The sequence below is a fragment of the Xiphias gladius genome, chromosome 17 (genome assembly GCF_016859285.1).
Source record: "Xiphias gladius isolate SHS-SW01 ecotype Sanya breed wild chromosome 17, ASM1685928v1, whole genome shotgun sequence".
NCBI classification, from domain to species: Eukaryota; Metazoa; Chordata; class Actinopteri; order Istiophoriformes; family Xiphiidae; genus Xiphias; species Xiphias gladius.
This window is the reverse complement of record NC_053416.1, coordinates 20,246,395-20,270,678: the sequence shown is the minus strand read 5'-3', so window position 1 is coordinate 20,270,678 and position 24,284 is coordinate 20,246,395. Positions and strand designations below refer to the sequence as shown.

Here is a 24,284-nt window from a genome sequence, read left to right as displayed (position 1 = left end):
GAGGTGGTGAGATGTGGAAAGCAAACTGTAAAAATGCTCATTGTGGTAGCTAAAAATCAAGTTCAATGCATTGGGAGGAGGGTATCTCATTTTAAGGGTAACATAATGTGAAGATGGGTTACAGAATGTGAAACGGAGGCTTTGTGAATCTACTGTATTGAGGGTGAAAGTAAGTCTGAAATTGTGTGTTGAATTGTAAAGAGGTCAGCGCATGGAGGCAGTTATTTAGAAAAGTGGAGGATTAGCAGGTGTATTCTTGAGGAATGTTGATAAGGAATTTCTGCACTAAAGTAAGCAAGATTTTTGGCAGGGTTTTGTGCAGCATGTGGATATGATAATGAATGTAAGACAAAGAGCCATGTAAGGCACTGTGCGCTACTTATGCCAGGGGTCTATTGAGGAAATTAGTTGGAGGGCTCCGCATTTTTTTCAATTAGTCTTTTAATTTTCTGGGCTTTTCCAGGGGGAATATCATTTAGTTCAAATTTGGATATTTTGTCCTTGTAGCGGATTTTGCATAGTAGAATTCCAAATCTCTAATTTTGACGAGCCAATGCGCCCTCTCCCTGGTGATTTGGGTATATCCTAATATGGTTTCTAACTGTGCATTTCTAACTACTGTATGATATCAAAGTTTGTGCACAGCATACCCGCATATAGGCTTATTTTAGCTGTCAGTACTCATACAGTTTCAGTATTTTTGCATTCCATCTGGAGCTTCTTCATGCCAGTTCACATTTCAGAGTCCGTTCTATATAAGGAAAACACTTGGAGGTGCAACGCAGTGACTGAGTGACAGCAAGGGAATCTTGCTTGCCAAAATAAGACATAATGGCATTTTTTTCCTCTTAGTCTATATAGTAGGGCTGTAACTAATAATTACTTTTACTTTTGTTTAATCAGCCGATTATTTTCTGAATAAATTATTTTGTATATAAAATGTCAGAAAGTGGTGAAAAAAAGAGGGCTATAGTTAAAGTTACAGCCCAAAAAGGATGTCTCCAGATGTCTTAGTTTGTCCAACTAACAGTCCAAAGCCAAAAGATATTCAGTTTACAATGATACTGAACTGATATCAGAATTGTTCCAGATTCATTTTTTATCGATCGATTAATTGACCAATTGTTGCAGGTCTGTTTTACAGTGGCTTAAAGCTGATAGAAAGTAAGTCACTTTAAAAAAGCAACCAGTGCTTACTATCATAATGCTAAAGAATGCAACAGTAAGTTGCCAGACAGTAATACTGCAAGTAGACAGACATGAACAGAGAATGTTAAGTATTCTGATGTTGAATGTGAGGTGTGAAGAATGAAGTAGAAGCAGAATGTAAGACAGGCAGATCTAAACATAAAAGTATGTTTTTTACGATTAATGTGACGTAAAGGGTGCAGAGAGGTTAAGAGACAAGTAAGTGCAATGACGGCAAAAGAATGCAGCTGTTAAGTGAAACCGCTTATGTTGTTGAATGTAAAAGTTATGGGAGAAAATGGCAGCTGGAGGACAACAGAGGAAGCTAGCCATAGAGTAGAAGAGATCTAAGGAGGATCTTTGTTACTGTTGTTTGAAAAAGTCATAAAGTGCTCTGTTTTGCTATTGAGAATATATTTATGGGACGTCAGGTCTTGACACATTCTGGACAGCCAGGAGGTGATGTGGAATATAAAATACAGATATAGTTTGTGTCCATGCATGAGAGATTAAAAGTCATAATCTCTTTCCTACACACATCTCCTTAACCACATCCTACAGTATCTACAGCCTATTAACTTTGTTTTAAACACTATGTTGCCTGTGTAGGTGTATACTTACAGTGTATTTATAAGGTCTGTGTGTCTGTGTGTGTATCTGTGATTAAGAGTAAGGTAAGACAAGACAGAGAGGCAAGGAGAAAAAGAAAGGGCATGAGATCGAAACAATGATCGATAGATTCAATAAAACATAAACGAGAGAACAGCCACCCTGCGATGGGTGCAGAAATGTCCCCAAGGGCAGCCTGAGACAGGGAAATCTATTTGTTCAGTATGAACTCAGAGGCCTGGGGTTTAATTTCTATCTGTAAACTCAACAAAGAAGCCAGCTGGTCAACGGTAGACAAAAGAGTTTTTCTCATTTCCTCGGGGCCTCTGCACTGGGCCTGACAAATAGCTTCCTCACGCTTGAAACAATGTGAACTGCAACAGCCACACTGTCCTTTAAGATACATATCTGCTGAAAGGTAGTACAGGTGCGTAAGTTAAACCACCTCCCCAAACGTAAGACTTCCAAAAGAGTAAATCATTTGGAAAACTGGAAGCACGTCGCACCTCACCACACAAGCACTGGGCATTGCTTAAAACATTTAAGAGATAACTTACTGTCTTGGGAGGTTCTAAAAAGGTTATGACAAACAACCAGGGAATCCCCCTAATTTATCATAGTTACTGGGACTAATAGGCAATAATAAATATTAAACTGCAGCTATGTAACAACCAGTGTTTGAGAATCACAGTGGGGACTTCAAGCTCTTATTGCACTGTACAATAGCTAACGAATATCCAGGGAAAATTTTTGGAACAAATCTTGGTAACACTTGAGGCGTATTCTGAAGAACCAACAGCGCATTTTAATCACACTGAGTGCAGTGTAACAATACCATACAACAGCATACAATGGTGTTTATCTGTGACATGAGACCATTCTGAGTTATGCATCTTTTGGCTTTTAAAATTTTACAAAGTCTGTACATAGGATTTTGTTATTGTCTTTTCCTTTATTCAAAGTGGGGAAAATTTTGAATTTTCAAATGATCTCTTGCTTTTGTGAATTATCTGAAAGAATCAACAGAACTGCGATCCATCCGAACTGCAGACCCGTGTGATTAAACAGCTGCTCATCGCTGTCCAAAAACACAGTTCATACCAGCATTACCATTGCAATATGCTGCAGTTATTTGCAGTTAGTGTCAGTACATTGTCGCAAATACTGCTGTACTACTGACATGCTCTAACAATATTTAAAATATGCATATAGAAATGTGTACCATGCAGTCTGACAAGTTAAAGGGAAACTCTGTGTATAACTAGCTCCCTCTAATGGAAGTAGTTGGTTGCTAAAAGGTAGCACTCTTACTGAGGGGAAAAAAACACTGAGAATCTATCCAGTAAGTGGGGTTAGAAACTATGGATGTAATTTTGTGGAACTGTTTGCGGCAACTGAATTATACAAACCCCGTCAAAAATAAAATTTAAAGTCAGCCCTCAAATTACAGTACAAAATGTATGTGGGCAATGCTCACTGTTCGTCAGTATTAAATACTTAAAGCATGACACCTCAGTAAGGTTGAGCCTTGGTTGCCACACTGCGTTTGAAAATATCCAATTAAATAAGCATCCATTTTAAAGGGCAGAACACAGAAGCCATTTATTTTGTACTTGTACAGTATTTTTGTTCCCGCAGCCTGATATTTCTCTGTTTATGTGAGTTGCTTCTTTGAGAAAACCAGCAAATATGAAGGATGTAAAGTGTTCCCCTTGATCACTGTAGAACATGGCTGTACACAGCACTACCAGACAACAAAACCTGTCTGGATGACATAAATGTAGGGAATGCTGCCAGTTTACATGTATGTTATGTCAATAATACAAACAGTGTATATCTGTTGTTCTATGTCAGATCTATTTTTTTTTTTCTCAGAAATGTACTTAAATAATCGGTGTTGATGTTTTTCCTTGTCTTTCAGTTGTTCTACCTTGTCATGTTTCCTACTCAGGAGACCGAATAGTTGTTTCTCTCCAAATGTTCCACCCTTTGGTGTTTTTTTGATTTTGGTCGGCATTGCTGTATCCACACTGATTTGTCTCCTGAGTGAACTTCACCCAAACCGAATCCAACCGTGCGACTGAGTTGTGTGTTTGTGAAAGACGCACTTGTATTCAAGTGGAAACAAATGGATAACAACTCCTAAAGCCAACATGTATCCTGTCATACCCAGCAATGACCTTGGTGGTCTGAAGAGTTACGGTCACACAAGTCTTCCAGAAAGTTCCCACAGCCTTCCTCTCCTACTGTTAAGGACTTGGGTTTCTTTCAAGCCAATCTTCTTGTCTTCCGAAAAACTGACACTTCAAATAAAATAATTAAAAAAGAACAGAAAAAGCCATAACTAAAAATGGGCCTTGGCACTGATTAGCCACAGAGAGAAGGCCTGAATCCTCAGGCACCTCCCGAGTGTTACAAGGGATTTACAGTAGACAGATGTTGGACTCCTTAAATCCAGAGCCAAAGGAAGCAGCAGGAACATTATGGCTGTTTTGACCACTTAAGGAAGCAGCGAAGCAGGTAAGAAGACCAGCAATATGCAATGAGAACTAACAGCCTCAATCAAGGAGGGGAAACAAATTCAACAGGCCTACAAACTACAATCAGGATTTGCAGGCTAAAAAGGCCGTCTGGGGTCTGTAATAATAACTGCTAACTGTCTAGAATGACATGGGGATTTTTTTGCAAAGCATGCATATGTCACTGTTCTTTGGCTCATTAGGGATGATTCCCTCTCAGTATCAAGCCCTCGATTCACCCTCACTCCAAGTTTGCCATCAGACCTGTGTACATTTCTACAATTACTCCTACATGAATTGAAAGGAGATGTCTTATTCTGTAATGTTATTCAATAAAATAACATATATTTGTATGATTGTAAGCAGTGCCCTTTGATGCTTCCTTTTTTTACTCATTTCTTTCTTTTATGTCTGTGTGGGCAGTTTTGAGGAAGGTTAAGTCGTAAGTTTAGCAGGGCAGTTTCAGAAAGTTTTGACTGAAGCAGATTTGGAGGCGCTAGTTTGAGGAGGAAGCTTATACAGTCACTGGCCACTTTATCTAATGCAATCCAATACAACAGCTCTGCCATGAATTCTGCTTATTTTGGGCGGCTGTGGCTCAGGTGGTAGCGCAGGTTGTTCACTGATTGCAGGGCGGGTAGTTCGATCCCCAGCTCCTCCTGTCCGTGTGCCGAAGTGTCCTTGGGCACGACATTGAACCCTAAGTTGCCTCACTTGTAAAGTCGCTCTGGATAAATGCGTCTACCAAATGTGTAAATGGAAGTGTAATTTTATAAGGCTTATAAATTTGCAGTTTTTCTTGACACTGTCCGAAAGGTGACTTTATGTTTACTACTGAAGTCATAGTGGGTGGTGGTGTTGTACTGGTGAGCATTATACTGAAAGTTGTTTCTAACATTTGGCCCCCCTCATAAATTGGGTGGGATGGAGTAGAATTCATGGCAGAAGTGTTGCACTGGACTGCATCAGATTGTAGATTGTAGTGAAAAGGCTCATTCATTTCTTAAAACAGCTGGACACTGTAGATTTTAGCAAACCTTACTCAATCAGAAGTAAACAGTGAATTTGTTAGGGGTATTTTTAGCTGAAGATTAATACAAACTGGATGTTCTGGTGCAGTGGTTCACAAACTGGGGGACGGGTCCCCCTGACGGGGCACAAACCTACTGGGGGTGGGGTGGATGACATGGGGAAAAATGTGGAGTGAAACTGAGTTGAATGAATGTGATTTATGTAGGGAAAATAAACAAGAGAGTTTGTTGATGCTATTGTGTTGACCTTTATTTCACTAAAGTTCAACTTGGATCCTTTTTTATTAGTTGTTTCTCCTATCAATGTTAATGATTGGAAAAATTGTGTGTCTGTGTGTGTTCATTTAGTCACTCTCAGCATAAGCATAAGCATGGCCCCTGTAAATTTAAAGATAAGGATACTATTATTTATTTTATCAGGTGCAACAGGCCCATTCAAACTCCCTCCCCCAAATTTCCTTTTATACATTTTCAAATGTAAAATACTATTTATAGTATGGCTTGGCTGAATACTTGAAATTCCAATGTTCCTAAAAACTGGACAGGAGGGTGACTTGCCCACACTCACTGCTTAAATCATGTTTATTAAAATGACTACTTAATCCATAATCTCTCAGTGAACACACTGATGTTTACATAGCTCCTCCTCTCCAATTCAAATAGACTGTCTGGATTTGTAAAATTGATACTTAAAACTGAGAACCTGAGAAGGGTCTGCTTTCACACACAACTATAGCAGAAACACAATCTGCAACACTTGACACCAGTAGCCTGTATTAAATTCATGCTATTTCCCAACAAAAACATATGTATCTATATCTACACTGTATGCTTAATCCAAAACTATATTCAGTAATACTTGATGACTGCACTGTATATATGCAAAGTTTCACTAATCGACATCTGCATGCGTCAATTAAGGATTGAATCAGTAAAAGAAAAAAATAAATGCATTATAAGAAAAGGATGTATTTACCATCCAAAGCAACCACCAGAGTTACCAAACCAGAAATGTACAAACTGGCATTTGCGAGTCATACAGTTACAGTATACAATACAAAAACAGCCAGAAACAGGCAAAGCACTGCTCATACAACCTGTTGCACTCATCATAAAAAATTAACAGAAACACATACATTAGCACACAGTAGCAGAGTAAACTGCCTTACCTTAGACCAGGTGCTTCTTCTTTGCATTCCTCTGAATTCCTCGGGATACTTAATCCCAAATAAACCATCACAAAAGTGTACTAGCTGAATTTAGGCTGGTTTCACACGTCAGCTGGCTCCTTCTTTAGGGCCATCGTCATTTGCAGGGCTAGCTCAAATAAACTAGACTCAGCTCCAAAATCGAAGCCACTGCGTGGGGACCCTTTGCGTGTTTACTCCCACCGCCTCCTGAGTTGGTCTCACAATTTGTGCTTTCGCCATCCTCCTCAGTCGTAGGTTATTGTTGCAGGTGTCTGTTTCTTCCTTGGTTTCTTCTCTCACAAAAGCATCTCAATTGTGTTGCCTCTTTACAACAACTTGAGTTTGGTTAGCCCGCCATCTGAAATCCGTCTTAGAAGATACAGCATATGTGTCTGGCAGCGCCACAAGAGCATGCGGATGCAGGTGTTGCCTGTGCTTACATGTTTGCAGGCCTGTAAACTGTTTACTCCCACAAAATGATAGAACGTGTGCTTTATGCTTTTGGCATCTGCCAGTATTGTTATTTGTAAATCAAAGTCCGAGCAGGTTGAGGGGACTCTTTTCAGAGTGTATCCTTCAGGTGTATTTGTCTATGCTTGGTTACTATAAAATTTAATTGAGGAGTTTTATTGGTTAAACTCTTGCCTGTCTTTTTCTGCTCCTTATTTGCACCATTACTTTCTCTGTACATGGATTAGCCTATGCACTGCAAAAGAAAGCTATTTCTCAAATTTGGTTTGGTCTCTGACAAACTGTTTCCAGCATTTTTATTTATCTCTTTATTTATTTATTCCTTACTTCCTTCATTCATTCATTCACTCATTCATTTTTAGATTTCAATTTGACACGTCTGTTAAGAAACTGCAGTCCCTGCTATATTTCATATTGAAGCCGCCTATGGAGCCTGGTTCATGTTAACTCTAACATGGTTAGGGTAGAGGATTGAGTTGATGTGTGCCAGGCTGCCATGACAGGAAGAAGCATGTTACTTATTCACTAGGAGACACTCCCAGGTTCTCTTAGGAGAGTTTAGGGAAGCAGCTAGAGGTGGTGAAAACCTGGGATACTGTATTTATTAAACTCATGCCTTAAGAGGCCAGTATACAAATCCAAGCTGCTTGTTAGATGGTCACATAGCTTTGGAAATTACCCCACATCTTTCCGACATCGGATAAAGGGGGGTCTTTGTCCGACCATTTCTGTATTTTTCCAAAACCGACAGACTGACATTCGCACCCGTCAGCTGTGAGGAGGAACAGGGGTATATCCTGTGCCCCAATTCACCATTCCTCAAACACTCAAACATAAAGTGCCCCAGTGGATGATCCAAGAAAGCATGCTGGGTTTGAACTTCTCTCTTTATCACTCTTTTTTCATTTGTTAGACCACTATTTCTGACACATTTCGTGTGAAAAACCAAGTGCAACACGTTGGAATGTCTTCCTGGAGAGAGTGTCTGAAATCTACTCCCTGTATTCCTGTATTTAAACATATCACATCTCCCCTCTCTTTATGACGGCCGGCTTTTCACCCCACCCTTAAGTGTGGGTGAAAAGCCAGCCTTCACTTTTTCTGACGTGGTTGGGCAACACGTCGTACGAACCACTTCTTTTCTAGTATAACCTGGCCTTCACAGTTTGTCCTTGAAGCTGAGTCCAAAAATAATGTAAAAAACTGAACTTTCATCATTTGTAGCCTAATAATAGCCTACATCTGGTGCTAGATAGGCCAAAGGTATTAAAAGAACTTAGATAACTTGAGTAACCCTGCTTCTCTTAGCGTAAGTGACATGGAGTAGCCCCAATTCACTGATTCACTTGTTCCATTATGTCAGGTTTGAGTGGCCTGCAGTCCTGATGCTGATGCAGCTGTCATTTAAAAGGAGCAAACCTATTCTTGCTTCACCCCAGAAGCAAGAAGGTCTCTCCCACCGAGTGAGGGGGAAACATGTGACCCTGATTTTCATTGCTCCTCCATGCACTGGCTGGTGGAAGTGAAGCAGCTCTTCCGCTATGGCCCCCCAGTTGAGGAGAGAGTTGCCCTCTCAGGCACCTGTGCAGATATTTTACCCCCACACAAAACAGCTCACTCTATCCACCTGGCCCATGAGTGGCTTAATTTGAGAACTAATGGGCTTTCACAGAGTTTTATTAGTATTACTCAACATGGTAGAGCATCATCCACTGGGGCACTTTATGTGTGAGTGTTTGAGGAATGGTGCATTGGGGCACAGGATATTCCCCTGTTGGTTTAGTTGGTGCAATTTTGTGCTTTCTGCAGGACTTAATTGATAAAAAAAGTATGCATTTTCTTCTATCAAAGTGTGCTTAGAAGCTATTTCAATTTGCCATGTCTTTTTTGATGAAAAAACTGCAGGCCGGCATACTTTGGTTTTTCATTTCATGAAAGGGGCCATTAGCCATTAGCTTTCTCCAAGCCAATTTCGACATGTTGGGATCTGGCTGTAGTTCTGGAGGCCCTCACCAGTCCCACTTAGTGATTTTGTATCAAGATGGCAAGAGATCTAAAGTGACTTCTTAGTGACTTTGAAAGAGGGTTAATTTTTGAGGCACCGATGGCAGGAGCTTCAGTCACAAAGACTACTCAACTGGCCAGGGTTTCAGTCTGTGTTTAGATCTATGGGAAGAACTCAGTAAATAGGGCTGGATATTGTGGTCAACAGTGCACATTTGATGACCGTGATGTTCGTGCATTAGAGCAATATATAAGGGAAACAGAAGAGCAAGTCTTCCTCAGGTGACTGAGAACGTCAATGCAGTAGGTGATCAGACTGACAGCAAGAACAGGCTGTCGAAAAGTACATGGAGAGGGATATAATAGTAGGGTGACAGTGCATAAACCCCTCACTACAAAGATGAATGCACATTTGAGAGTTCAGTGGTGCAAAAACCATACGCACTGGTCTACAGAGATGTGGAAAAAAGCGATATGGTCAGATGAGTCATTCTTCACCATATTCTCCACAAGTGGGTGCATTCATGTGTGCCGTATACCAAGAGAACAATACAGGCCTGAATGTTTGACCCCTACATTGAGGGGATGTAGTGACTCAGTTATGCTGTGGAGGGCATTTTGCTGGCATGGTTTTGATCCACTTGTCCCCTTAGAGGGAAGGATCACTGCAAATTAACACAAAGTTGTTCTGAGTGATCACCTTTACCCTATGAGGAAACATTTCTATACTGATGGGAGGGGTCCCTTCCAGGCTGACAATGCCCCCATCCATAGGCCACAAAGGGTCACTGAATGGTATTATGAGTATGAAAATGATGTGACTCATATGCTATGACCTTCATGGTTACCAGATCTCAACCCAGTTGAACGCCTACAGGAGATTTTGGACCTACGTGTTAGACAGCGCTCTCCACCACCATCATCAAAACACTAAATGAGGGAATATCTTTTGGGAGGATGTTGTTCCATCCCTCCAGTAGAGTTTAGCAGACCTGTAGAATCAATGCCAAGTGGCACTGAAGCTGTTCTTGCGGCTCGTGGTGGCCCAACACCTTACTAAGACATTTTATGTTGGGGTTTTCCTTCAATTTGTCACCGGTCTGTATATTGTCATCAAAGAAATCTTTTTATTATTAGGCTTTGGTGGTCACATTGTTGTGGACTATATATATTCAATACTGCAGAAAGTTAGCTGCCAAGTTAGCGTGCATCATAATGTGTGTAAAAAATGGTCCACACGGCCTAATGTCGATCATGGAAGGACTTGTTTTTTTCAAGACAGAGAGTTGCCTCTGCATCCACACTACTGTAAGTACACAGCAATTACCGAGACTGTTCTCTGTGTGCCCATCACAGTCAGAGTTAGACTGGCCACCAAAGAGGACGAGAAGAGACAATGATCAACAATCAGCAGGGGAGATTCTTGGTGTCGGCCTTTCCATCCTGGAAGGGTTCTGTTGCATCCACTATCAGACATTATATTGTAGAAATCTGATGTTTGTAATAAACAAATTTGACCTGATTTCTTGCTTTTTTTCAGATTACTGGGTATGTGTAAGAATTCTCACTCATATTGGTCTGTCTGACTCTGACTGGGTAAATAAAAGTAGAACCTCTGAAACCAAACTCCCCTCTTTAAAGACAAACTTGAACAGGGTTGCTGATAGAGAGCCCATAGTTAACTATACAGTCTGTAACCATACTGATTTCTGCACCACCATATACAATACATGGTTTTTCTTATGAGAACTAATTGTGCTAAACATAATCTTATGGATTTTGTCATTAAACTTAAAAAAGTGGACTCGAATTTGGCTCAGGACCTTTTACAATTGCCATTCTTTCACTCCCCCTTGCCTCTCCATTTCAATTGTCAAACATAACATTAATGCTTTTATAATAGTAATACAAATATCTGGATACAAATACAGATAAGTCATCTGTCAGGTAATTCCATGTTGACCATGACAGAGTGAAAGTGAAAGCTGCAATTGCATATTTTACATTTTGCAGAACATGCAGTGGGGTCCATTCAAGTGATTGGGAAAGCTGTCTCAAACTGACATGATGCTTTATGAATAAGAAGTGAGAAAAAAAAAAAACTTCAAAAACATCCAACCCAGACAAGATAATTATCTGATCTGAGATTAACAATCTGACGTCTGTCTGATCAACTAAAGAGTCAATTGTCTTTTCAAGGAACCAAGATTATTTCTCCAAAATGTATCAGATGGATGAATAGGTGCAATTACTTCTCATTCACAACCCAGCAGTCAATTAGACATTACAATCTCTCAGTGATAACCATGGTAAATGGATGATGGCTTATGTCACACAGACGGGATAATTAAGCTACAAGTCATACTCTAGAACGAGCTAAATTGAGCAGCATCTGATCTGGCAGATTATTGTGTGCTCTGAGCTGTCACTGACTTTCACGACGAGTTCCCCTATGAGACGTGACCCCAGTCAGGGTCAGACCGCCCTCTCTCCTCTGATCCTCCTTGTACTTTACTGGGGCATCTCAAATCTCGTGGAAGCATGACTGGTGCATTTATATAAGATTATTCTCAGTAAACCCATGCAGGGTGGAACAGTCTGCGCTCAGAATGAATGGTGCTTTATATTTCTTAATGCAGCAAATAAGGATTAAAGCATTAAGCCAAATATAGCTCTCACGATAGCTTGAGGAACCAATTACCCTGGGTGTGCGCATGTTTCCGTTATAGGCACCTACATGCTAAATTTGAACAAACGTGGGAAAATCACAACCTCGGAGTTTTTATGTGCATGTGTTGCATTTAATTGCGGTTTTCCAAGCACTGACTGCCAATGTTCTTCTCACTACACACAATTCAACTGATCTTTCGTTGATTGACACCAGCTTCAGATGGATGGAAAATAAGCATGAGATGATTAACAAAGTCACCAGAAGTGCAAGTAAGTGACGTTACGAAATATGAAAATGATGCCTCAGTATCAGTCATTTCTACTATGAAGCAAAAGATATCAATGAAAAACTACTGTGATATAATGCAAGACAACTGAAAAAGATAATGAACAAAATTCATTTATTAATTATACATTTTCACGGCTAAGACAAATTACAGAAACAAACATTTGCCATGAGAAAAGGATATTTATAACTCATTTTTTGATTGATTAAATACAAAATGGCCCTTTCTTAAAGACTGAATAAAATAACTTACAAAGATGTCACATTATAAAAGTGAAAAACACTGTGGCTGTCGAATTCGGAATCACGCGGGGTTCCTGTAAATGACCTGCATGTATATGGTCTTCTCTGTCATCTTCTACAATAGGCATTCCACAGTACAGAGTGAAACTATCATATTTTGACACACTATTAGGAATAAAGCCCCCTATACCGGCACCTATTGCACATAATATCTTACATAGATTTAGTCAATCGAATGCCGGTCCCATTTGACTTTATTTTCCAGTGGATATATTTCTCGACAAAAAGTACCTAACAGTGGCATGAGACCCTGGCATCAGAGTTTTTTTTTTGTTTTTTTTTTTGTTTAGTTACAATATAGTACAGGACCATTTCAAGCACTTAACAGTTGCACCTTTTATTATACATTATACATATTATAATGACATTTTAGTTAAGAAATACAGTTAAATACATGCTGATCGGGATATAATTCAAACACTTCCACTGTAACTGTATGACCATTGTTGATTAAAGCTCATAGCTTACAGTTTATATTTTACAGATTAATAAAGGCGACAGCTGCTCTACACACCACTGTCTCTCGTGTGTGAATTGAGAATAAGTGCTGATTAGAGAAAAGCATTTGTTTGTTCTGTTCACAATATTCACGATTTTATCACATTTGAAAATGTGATAAATACTGGTAAAACATAGATTATAATGGTTCACAGTAGAAAAGTACAATCAAGTTAGGGAACAACCTCTACTATTTTTATACTTATTTATCAGTATACATGGCCCCATGACCCCTTGTGTATTACTCCTTCTTATGGTCTTAAAGCAGATAATAAAATGAGTACAAAGCTGTAATTTAAAACATGAATTTTGTTACTCATGAACTGGTTGTTTTGCTATGTTGCTCCTGTATAAACAAACCTGGGAACCATTGTATGGGATTTTTAAAGTAATGTACCTTAGTTAATATAACATATTATACATTTTTAAAAATGTTTTAGGATAACAGATAACATTTAGGTTATAGATAAGATCGATGACATATAGGTTCAACCTTTCAAGGTTGCTCCCAATACAGTGACACAATGTTCAGTTAAATCTTTGTTTTTATAATTTCAAAAATACAGTAATTATGCATTATTAACATAAGAGTCTATACTGAGGATATATTCTGGTAAGTAAAGTTCACAAACACCTCAGCTATAAACCATTTGTACAGAAGGGGTAAACAGCGTATATGGTGCTTTAGTTACAGCCACTGAGCAACTTAGTTCCATGATTTCCAGTAACCACTAGGTGACAGCGTTGCACTTCAGAGTTAAGGTTATTTCCTCTGACCCTATGTAAGCTTTCGTCCTACATCCTCCTCTCTAGAATGATAGTAGAACATGCACACGCAGGTTAAAAGGACACGGTGACATCACCATACCATTGTCAAATATTGAGGTTAAAGCCAAAAATTTGTGCCTCAAAATATCAAAGGAATTTTGGGAGGAGATTTTCAGTTAGGTAATAACCGATGTTGTTTACTGTAATTAACTTTCATTTCATTTCATTTTCTGGCGGGAAAAGTTATTAATAGCATGAATCATTTTACGAAGTCACATTGCCCACACATATATGTCTTTCCTACCTAAAAACAAATGTTCTTTAGTAATGAAGGCGTTAACTGCTCCTCTGGTTCTAGAGGCCCAGTCAGTTCCTCAGTGTGTCAGTCCAAACCATTAAAATCAATCTTTAATGAATTGTTTCACTGACTCTGGATTTACCGTTTAGAATAGTATAAATATTCTTAAAGTCGTATAAATATAGTATAAATAAACTGTTGACAAGGATTCAGACAGCTCACCCAGACAGCCTTGCTTCACATCGCACGTAATCTAGACACGCCCTGTGAAGCAGGACAAACACTAAAATTGTTCTGCTCAGTGTCATCTGTTTTGCCGTAAGATGAGTCATATTCAACTGATGAGAAACTTGTGACAAGTAAAAAATATTTACTACTTACTTCCTGTGTCTTACCTATACGATGACTCAGAGCGTGTCGGTATCAATATCAAATTTGTCAATGTTGCTCAAGTATCATAGCACTTCCATTAAGACATGATCACGCAATCTATGAAAAGTGTAACTGAGAAATTCACATGCCTGTGCTTGTTAGGCTTCATTTTGCATGGAAATTGTTTTTTGGTAGCATATGTTATGTTTTCTAAGAACTGCTAAGATACAGTAGTAGCAGGTGCTCAATGAAATCTGTTTGACTGGTGAAATAACTGGATCAGCTCCTGCTGTGACTTAGAAGCTGCCATTGCCAGACCATAACATACCAGTAAAACACGGAATAAAGTCAAAAGGGAAACTGATCCTCGCGTGCGCCATTCAACCAAATTGACCAGATAATTATTTACAGGGAAGAGAGAAAAAGAAGTTCAGTTCTTCCTTTGCTTAGTTTATTACAACAACACAGAAGAGTGTCTAAAGGGGAAGTGTTGAATAATAGACAATAAACACAGTAAGATGTGGGAGCTGACTGTTACAAACCCATTACTCATTGATCTATGGGCCAATGAGCAGATGTACTGGAAAGTACCTTGGTCAGGAACACTGTGGTCTAGATTGCATTCATGTTTGTCAGCGAGGGTTTCCGGCATACAATCAGTAGTCTAACATTTAGATCACTAGAGTATCAGGAATCAGCTAACTCACACCACATCTGAACCAGACTCTGCAGGAAGCCATGGCTCCCACTCTGCTTCCCAAGTAATGGTGGTAACTGGTGATAGTTTCATTGAAATTCTACACCACGTCTGATGTACTTATTATCAAATGGATGTACTATATGTTGTCATATACACAGGATCCATCGGTGCACAGTTTTTAAACTTACAACTTCTGAACTATGTCCCAGAGTCTTGGGGCCACTCCTGCTGCCGTTTGTTGATTTTCCTGGTTTCAGAATGTACCTCCTCCATGGCAGAGGGGAGTTCTATTCAGTTCTGCAGACCAACGGCAGATAAGGCACTTGCTACCGTCAGTGCAGTGTGCAGAACGGCATTTAATGTGTCCTGTGATTCAAGCGCATGACAGCAAAACACACACACACACACACACGCATGATCATATTATCCTATGTAATAAAATTTTAGATTTTGTCATTTTTTAATTTCAGCATTGGGTTGCAAATGGACACACATATACACATGCAAACACACTGTGATATTTGCATGTAATTTGTAAAATTAACATTCAGGCAAAACAGCTAATACATGCTAATACATTTTTTTTTTTTTTAAGGCTGTAACACTTAACAAAAGGTGTCTGGCTTGAAATTAATTAATTGATCAAAATGACTTGGCCTACCAATTTCCACTGGTGTAAAAAGCCACATTCCTTGCTGGTAGTGGATACCTATGCTCATGGCACCCTGTTACACTACTGACGTGTTTAGATGCTGATTGCTCAGTTTGTGTATATTCAAAAGGCTGAGGTGAAATATCCCTCACCTTAGCAGTTCAGATGAGTAGAGTGCTTAGTTTACTTCAATATTTTTGCGTTCACACAATGATATGTTATTTTATCCACGTCTCCTAATAACAAAACTGTAGAAATATCTATTGTGTTTTTTTTTATTTTTCATTCTTATTATATGGAACTTCATTTCCCACTCAGCTTCCCCTTGTGGTAATGCAACTTTCCATTCTGGACGATTTTCAATATCACACTCACGTATAGCCCATGGACTGCATATAAAAAGGCGGAGTTGCCTTCGCTTACCCGAGATGCAGTATGTCTGGGCCTCGATACACAGCTAAATATTGGAATCACGGGTTGTTGGTGCTCTACCTATGGTGAATAGTGGCATTATAAATACTCCCCGCATGTAGGAACTCGACTTCTCTATCTTATAGGGGGTGGAGGTTTTAAATCTCCATACATTAGCCCACAATATGTACTGAGACATTACATATTGTAGCTGTATCCACTGGGTGGTTATTGTAATTCTATACAAATGTTAAATATTATGACAGCACCGCAGAAGGCTTCGTGGTTTACGGTCCTCCTGAGTTTTCTGCCTCCCTAACCATTTCACCGTTTGATGATATCCATCGACGTGTTTCCAGGGCCACGTACCGATCTATACATGGTGTCCTGCAGCGTAACGGGGGGCTCTGTTTGAGGAACGACGTACATCACGAAACCTCAGGTGTTTGGCTGCCGCGACTGATGAGCCGAAACTGCGTGCGCGTCCCCGCCCACCTGTAACAACAGAAACCGCCTAAAAGAGCTCGCCCCCGCGGATCCCTCCCAATTCAAGGTGCGGCGGAAGGACAGGTGCGCGAAGGGCCATCCGGAGAACTCTGTTCATTCGGAAATATCCCATTTGTCCGGTCACTTGGTCCAGAAAGCGGTGGAATACGAAAAAAAAAAGACAATAAGTGAGGACGTTACTTTGCCCCAAGCAAAGCGAACTTGTCAAAAAGAAACCGTCAGTTTGTGAGGAGTGGGGGGTTTGTACCTTCCGGGCGGGCGGACGTCGATTTTGTTCATTCCGACTCAAGTCGTCGAAGGAGAAGAAGAAGTGGAAAATGGCCAACTCCGGTCTGCAGATCTTGGGCTTCGCCCTGGCCCTTCTGGGCGTAATTGGATTGGTAATTGGCACCATCTTGCCCCAGTGGAAGATGTCCGCTTATGTCGGGGACAACATCATCACCGCGGTGGCCATGTACGAGGGACTGTGGATGTCCTGTGCGTTCCAGAGCACAGGCCAGATCCAGTGCAAAGTCTACGACTCGATCCTGCAGCTCAACAGTGAGTAACACAGTCACCAGAATCAAATCATGTGTCGTCGAAGTTTTTTTCCGCGGGAACCAAAAGTCAAAACAGTTTTTTTTATTTCTCAAGTCAAGAGCTTCAGAAAACTCTTGAAAAAAGCTGTTAAGTGTTGCCTTGAGTATCTTACTCTTATTTTTATTTTATTTTTTTTTCCTGTACAGTACCATCAAACGAAGCACACCAATTTTAATGACTGTATACTTTAGCAAAAAACTGTAGTTAACGTGTAACAGGACATAATGTGACAAACTGACATGCACCTGTTGGGATTTTGGACGCTGGTTACTTTTTTTCCTTTGGGCCATCGTCACCCCCCACCCCCCACACACACACACCCACACACACACAATTAGTTCGGAGCTGTTACTTGAATCTAGGCTAGGCCCAACCGGTTTTGTCACTTATTAACTCTCCTCCTCCTCCTTCACTCCGAATGCAGTTATTTCGTCTTGAGACGCGCTATCGGGCCTCGCCTGCACTGCGCACCAGAGCAAGCGCAGTGCCAGGGATCTTCTGTGAAATAAAGCTAATTGTGTCGGTTCTGTGGTAGGCGGGAATGTGTGCATTCCCCCTCACACCCTGGCAATGATTACCTTCTAGCCGATGGCCAGTATAGCTGCTCTTCCTCCTGCCCGGTGTAGGACCTACATGACACAGGTAGAGGTTAAATAACACCTGTATGGGCCACTGTTTAGTCAACATGTCTAAATACCAGCCCCCCAAACAGTTCCTTTGTCTTTGGCCTGCAGGCCGTCAAATTAACATAAAACCATTCTTTTCTCCATTCTGGGCCCAAACTTTTGACCTATTTTCCACACAAAATGTCTGAAAGACTATATTAGATGTATCATTTAGTTTCTCTTTGTTTTCCAAATGTTTGAGCAAAGCCCATAAGGATAAGGTCAAACAATTACAGTCAAGCCCTACTTCCTGCTATGGTATGTGGCAGCATGGGTGGTTCAGGGGCAGTAGTTAAGGGAAATTAATTGAAATGCACTGGTTATTCATTGGTAATAATGTAGGCCATTAACCGAGAAGAAAATCTGAAGTTAAATGAAGATGCCGGAACATCCGTTATTCAATTCCAAAATCTTAAGTCTCTTGCTATTGTAACTGTCTTTATAACGCTTATCTTCCTATCTGCTATCATAAAGCAGCGGCTAAATGGGTCAATGGTAGCATGACGGTTGGAACTGTGCGTGTTTCGAGTTCAGCGGATTGGTAGACCGCCCTCAGACACCCACTGCCTTTACCGTTCTGAATACAGGTTCCTCTCTGTTCTAATGATTCACCATATTTGCTAAAATGCACTTACAGCTGGAAGGTACTTGTTGACTAGTGAGTTCATGAACTAGCCATTTTTTCTGAATAGCTTATTGGTCCATTTTTTTAATTTTCTTTTTTCTTTGACTTATCAAAACATCTGATAGAATATCTGCAGAATAATGCGTCTTATCGCCTCTTCAAACATGAACACAAACCAACATTGATAAACATTGTGTGATTTAAAGCTGTGGTTAGATATGGAGCAAGAGCACAAATAATGGCTCATCATTCAGAAATACATGCTCAGAATCTACTAACAGTTTGGGAACAAAGGATACCAAAACTGGGAAAAGTTTGTCAACTAGATTCCTCAACCTCTGATTCTTTAGTTAAAGCCACATTGGACATTCTTCACATTCAAGAGAGGGCCTGTGGCTTTACGGAAGGTAGTTTCCGTCCATGAAATGTCCAACTGCTGAAGAGTTGGCTGTGAATACCTGAAATTGGGAGTGTCTTCCTCCACAATGAAACCTGAAACCTGGATAGACCTGTTTCTGACTTGCACACATACTAACCCACTCACCCAACCCTCCCTCCCCCCAGAGTTTCTTCGGCCTTCCGGTTAGAGTGAGTTTCTGTGGTGCGTTGTTATAGGGAGCAGCAATGACAAACAAGAGACAGAAGCGAGTCTGCTGTACATGAACAGTGATTTTACACTGCTTTCTTCCAAAAAGTGGCTTCAAAGCCCATAAAAAAAATAAGTTAGGGGTTTTAGTATAAGTGCCACCATCAATAATCAATGTAGAAATTCATTCCAATGTCAATAACTGTTTTTTTTTTTTTTTTTAATTTTTTACTCTGATAAAGCCTGTTAACTCTCACCACACCATTCTCACAATTACCAACTGTTTAAGTGTGAGAGATTTGTCACAATAACTGATAGGATTAACCCTATCCTGTCCTCTTGCCCAGGTGCCCTCCAGGCAACCCGCGCCCTCATGATTGTGAGCATTATTGTAACGTTGGCTGGCCTGGGTGTAGCCTGCATGGGAATGAAGTGCACCAACTGTGGAGGAGATGACAAAGTGCGCAAGTCCCGCATTGCCATGACCGGTGGAATTATCATCTTGATTGGATGTAAGAAGCCTTTTAGTCTTTGTTTTTTTTCTCCCCCCCTTTTCTACACCCTGGATTTGTAACAGTTTCAGTGCTAATGTTCTTTACTCTCCAACAGCTTTGTGTGCCATTGTTGCCTGCTCTTGGTACGCTCATGACATCATCCGGGCCTTCTACAACCCTTTCACCCCTGTCAATACCAAGTAAGTACATGGCAATGCGTAAGTTCTAGTGTGCTGGTTCTGTTTTTTTTTTTTTTTTAATTGAATTAAATGTGGATTGTCAACCAGGACAGGTGCCACCCAACACTAAACTTAGCACTTCCTTTAGCAGAATACAGTGTCTGCAAACATGCTGGTTTACTGATGATAACAGCTTTAAGCTCTTCCTCCTCCCCCTTCCGTACCCAAACATTTGCATGTGTCCGTCTACTCTTCAAGTGCCCGACGAATGCATTGTGCGTGTTTGTTTTAAATTATGTGGAGCTCTGCGGACGTCTGTCCTACCCTTTTTACTGACTCTGAATCTCTTTTGTCAAGGTATGAGTTTGGGTCTGCCATCTTCATTGCCTGGGCTGGAGCGTTCCTGGCTGTAGTGGGAGGGGGCATGCTGGCAGCATCCTGCCCAAGAGGCAAATCTACACCGAAGTATCCCATCTCCAGACCCCCTAGCAGCAAGGAATACGTTTGACCAGGACAGGACTCAGTGTTAGAGGCTGATGGAACACTTTGACATTCGTGCTCTTCTAACTCAGAGATTGATATGTTGAAAAGATGTATCCCAGAAGGCAATCAGTGTGTGTTTGTTTTTTTTATTTTATTTTGTATTTTAGTTTCTTCAGGACTTACCTGTGATGTTACTGTAATATTATTTTAACAAATGCATTAAAGTTTTTAATAGCTGTTTACTTCTGAGAAGCCACTCATTGGCCTTTCCCTGTCTGGAACTATCCACTTAGATGACACCTGTAAAGCACTAAGTTAAACTTAAGGTGAAACACCGATGATATCATACAACTTAGTATGTAGGAAATATTTTTGACATGCTGCAAGCTACAATGTACCATGCATTAGAAGAAACGGTGTGTCTCTCCGAAATAGCTTGAATAAACTGAATAGAAATCGGATATGGCAATGAACAACTTTTAAGCCATTTATTACTTTATAGGCTAAATGCATAATAATTTATCATCTGGCACCTGATAAGCAATTTGCTACCATTATTTCCATGTATTTGTACCCTATTTATATGAACAAGACAAAATTATTTAGTAACAGTGTAGACTATTTTGTTTTAATCAACTGCCAGAGAGAAATTTTAACTATACATGACAACTTACTGATCCTTTTAACTCAGATTGCCATTGTTTTTTGCTGACCAACATAGAGCATGAGAAATGTTCTGAGCTGTTGGTCAACTTGTTCTGTAATAATTACTGTGTGTGAATGGGCTTGACTTATGATTGTTTTTTAGTCACATTAGCTATTTCTGCACTCATCAAAATTTCAGTTTTTTAGAAACTTTTGAAATGTGATTTGCATTGTGTTGTACATAAAATAAAAGGGAAAAATGTACTGTTTCTGGGTTTTGGAAAGTATCTCATTGCAAAAGAGTTAACTGGAAACTTTTTTTTCATAGCACCTCTTTCATACACAATACAGCTTGACAAAATAAAGAGGAAAAGAGATTTTCAGACAATTAGATGTAAATATTAAAATTGAGTAATATTTAAATTTGAGGTAAAATATTAAAGTTAAATGTATAAAATAAGTCTACACTATATAAAGTACTGGCATCAAAAATTACAAAATCAAAGGCACCTCTGCCTCAGAAACATTTTATGTATAATTTTGTTTGTTCAGAATAAGGCATTACGCAGAAGTCCCTTAAATTTAAAACGTAAACTTTGTCATTGACATGGTGTTGAATAAAACAGGTCCACAAATCATGAATTCTTCAACACATACAGCTGACGTGTAAACATTACCTAATTATGAACAGATTTCCCTCAAACATACAGTACATTGGCATGTCGAAATGTTAGTGAGCAGACATGACGGACTCAGACTTTAAATGATTTTCCCACCGAGGCAGGAAACTGAAATCCTCAGAGATGCACTCATTTCTCCCTGGCTGGAAGCCATCTTCCTGTAGGTGGATGGATACACAGCATTATAATGGCCAACAAAATGAAAATTGCTTTGGTTTTATTGCCACCTTGTGGTGCATACAGGCAATTACCTTTAATTGGAGAAGAAGTTATATGAACTGTATGGACACATGAATATAATGCAATTAATAAATAGTCTGTCTCGGGTTGCTTTTAAAAGCATTTGAAGCTGATACATGATATTGGAAAAGCAGTGAAATAATATTTAACTACAGTGGAGCATTTGAATTCACCTTATTCTTCCTTTTTTTTTTTTTTACAGCGTCTCATCCCCCCTCACTTTGTCATTATACTCTAAGTCTCCAAGTTCGGATTCTTGTGATTTCTGGGACCCAGAGGTGTCTTGCTCTAGTTTTCCTCTGCTCTCATTCTGCCTGCCGTTCTCCAATCATTATTCTTTCCTCCCCGCAGGCCAGATCATAAAAGTAGTAATGTTAATGATTTCACTCCTAAGTGGTAAAAGCATCTGACCCCAGTCTGCCTCTGTCCTATAGACTTAAGAGAAGAGAACTATTTTTCCTCCCTTACAATAAGTATTTTCACAACATTTTTTTGGGGAAATGTACGTTTTAGGGGACAAAAATCCTCCCTAAGGTAATTAATGATAACTGGGTATAGGTGCATACTTTTTTGATGTATTAATCAAATATGCATTTTTTGATGAGTTTAATTAGTCATTAACTAACAGTGTGTGTCATATTGTCAGCATTCAGAGTGGCTCATGAAATATTCTCTCCATCTCATTCTTGCTGATGGGATCATTTTTTCTTCTCTGCTGCAGTTTAAATTAAGAATATTGAAAAAGAAAAACAGTTGCCTCCGTGCATAGATTCTGACCACAATACAAGTGAACTAATCACAAATGCAGGGCTGTTTATCACAGTAAATGTAGGCCACAAGAGCACGCCCTTCTGAGCTACTGAATCAATGAATGTTGATGAGTTATTACTGTCCACCCCCCTCTCTTATCACCCTGACGGTAAATGGTGCACTGCTCTGAGTGGTCCTTAGCTGGAGTATAAAAAGGCGACAGTCTTGAAGTGGCCTTATTACCATGTTAGTGAAACCACTATCCAAACTATTGTCACCAACACATGTTCACATAGTAGTAGTTCTTGAATGACTGGAGTCTTCTGCAAGATCCTTTTGTTTTTTTGTGTTGAGGCTGAGATTTTTATATAAAATACATCCAGGGCCTATCAGACCAAATCACAAATGGCTACAATGGAGGAAAAAAAAGGGCCTTACCCCCCAAAAAACCTGAAATGAACTGAATTTAGATGCAATTTTCCAACCACACAAAATAAAGAATCAAAATATTAGGGCAGATTTAGCTTCAGTGTGAGGGGAAGGGTTTTTTTTGTCAGTATCTGCTTTCCCTGGACTTTTCAAGTACATCTTAACAGTTTTTCCAATCACATGCACTGCTCCACGAGTGTCAGATGACCAGTTTGAGCCTGAAATAATAAGACGCTTAGTTTTCTGATATGCAATTTTCAGCAGAGGTTTCTCCTGAATACAGCAACCTTGCTGAGGATGGCTGCTCCTGTCACTTGACTTACTATTCAATTCCGTCCATCTACAGTCATGTTAATGTGGTTTTGTCTTGGGTGAAGGTCTTGAGAGTGTATCTTTGCAAAGATGTTGTTTGTAGTGTATGATTTATGATTCATTTTAGAATGTGTGTATTTGTAAAATATACTATGGAGAACAAATGGGCTAGCCACCAGGGTTTACTTTATCATGAGACTCAGTCATCATGACTCACAGTGCTAACTTGTATCTCAATAAGATTTGAGCCAGAGGGATTGACTGAAGAAAACCTTTCCACAAGGGTAGCTTGACCAAACAAAATGCAATAGATCCTGCTTGCAAACCTGTTTTTCTTCAATCTGAGGGAACATCTGCTATCACCACTGGCAACAGTAAATTTCCTTCACTTCCAGCTCTCTCTCTCTAAATCCCTGTAAAACAGTGCAGAATGAGCCTGTTGTCAGGTGACTTCATGGCTATAAAATAAGTTATTTGATCAAAGGTCACATCATGCAAACAACCCAGGTATTACACCCTTTGTTTGCCAGGCTGTAGGATGTGACCCTTGATCTAATCAAAGCAGTTGTACGGTTTGTAACAAAAGAAACATTACGTGACATTGTCAATGTTGCATTATATTGACACACAAAATATCATCCCCTGTGCCTTCCTTACTAAAAAAGTGCTCTTACAGATTGTGCTGTCTGTATGTCTTAGTGAGAAAGAGACCATTATAGGATGCAATATGATCTGAAAATTGTTAGTATGGAAAACACAGAGTCTCTCTTGAATGTCTATATGCGAGTCCTCTTTCCAGATCTGTGTAAATGTTTCATTTATTTTTTTCCATTTCTGGGATATTACTATAGGCGACAAAGAGCAGAGGCAGACTGGCAGCAGGCCAAAATACTGATGATCCAACCACATGACAACATGAAGCTTTTCATCACATAACTGAGCTCCTACTGACCTGCTCTGCTCCTACAGTGCCGCCCCCCTTACTTTGTAGAATCTGCAACCATAGACCTGATCTGACAAACATCTCTCATCAACTGATACATATTGAAGGGCTTGGAGCATTAAGAACATAAAGCTTACCTACAGCTCAGAGCTGAAGTTAGGCTCACCATTGCAAAACAAATCAGACAAGCTCAAGAA

General features: G+C 39.8%; 1 protein-coding gene across 1 annotated transcript; it reads left to right on the top strand.

The window, feature by feature from the left end:
* Positions 1 to 16,480: 16,480 nt before the first annotated feature.
* cldn7b (claudin 7b) lies at positions 16,481 to 20,751 on the top strand. The gene is made up of 4 exons (XM_040149648.1): positions 16,481 to 17,017; positions 19,280 to 19,444; positions 19,542 to 19,626; positions 19,963 to 20,751. The coding sequence occupies exons 1-4, from the start codon at positions 16,795 to 16,797 to the stop codon at positions 20,111 to 20,113; spliced, it is 624 nt and encodes a 207-aa protein (XP_040005582.1). The 5' UTR covers positions 16,481 to 16,794; the 3' UTR covers positions 20,114 to 20,751.
* Positions 20,752 to 24,284: the final 3,533 nt, after the last annotated feature.

Excerpts from the sequence above, each read along its gene's own strand:
- cldn7b (XM_040149648.1), top strand. The coding sequence starts at position 16,795 with ATGGCCAACTCCGGTCTGCAGATCTTGGGCTTCGCCCTGGCCCTTCTG. Across the intron at positions 17,018-19,279 it reads CTCGATCCTGCAGCTCAACA|GTGCCCTCCAGGCAACCCGC; the intron begins GTGAGTAACACA and ends CCTCTTGCCCAG. Across the intron at positions 19,445-19,541 it reads AATTATCATCTTGATTGGAT|CTTTGTGTGCCATTGTTGCC; the intron begins GTAAGAAGCCTT and ends ACTCTCCAACAG.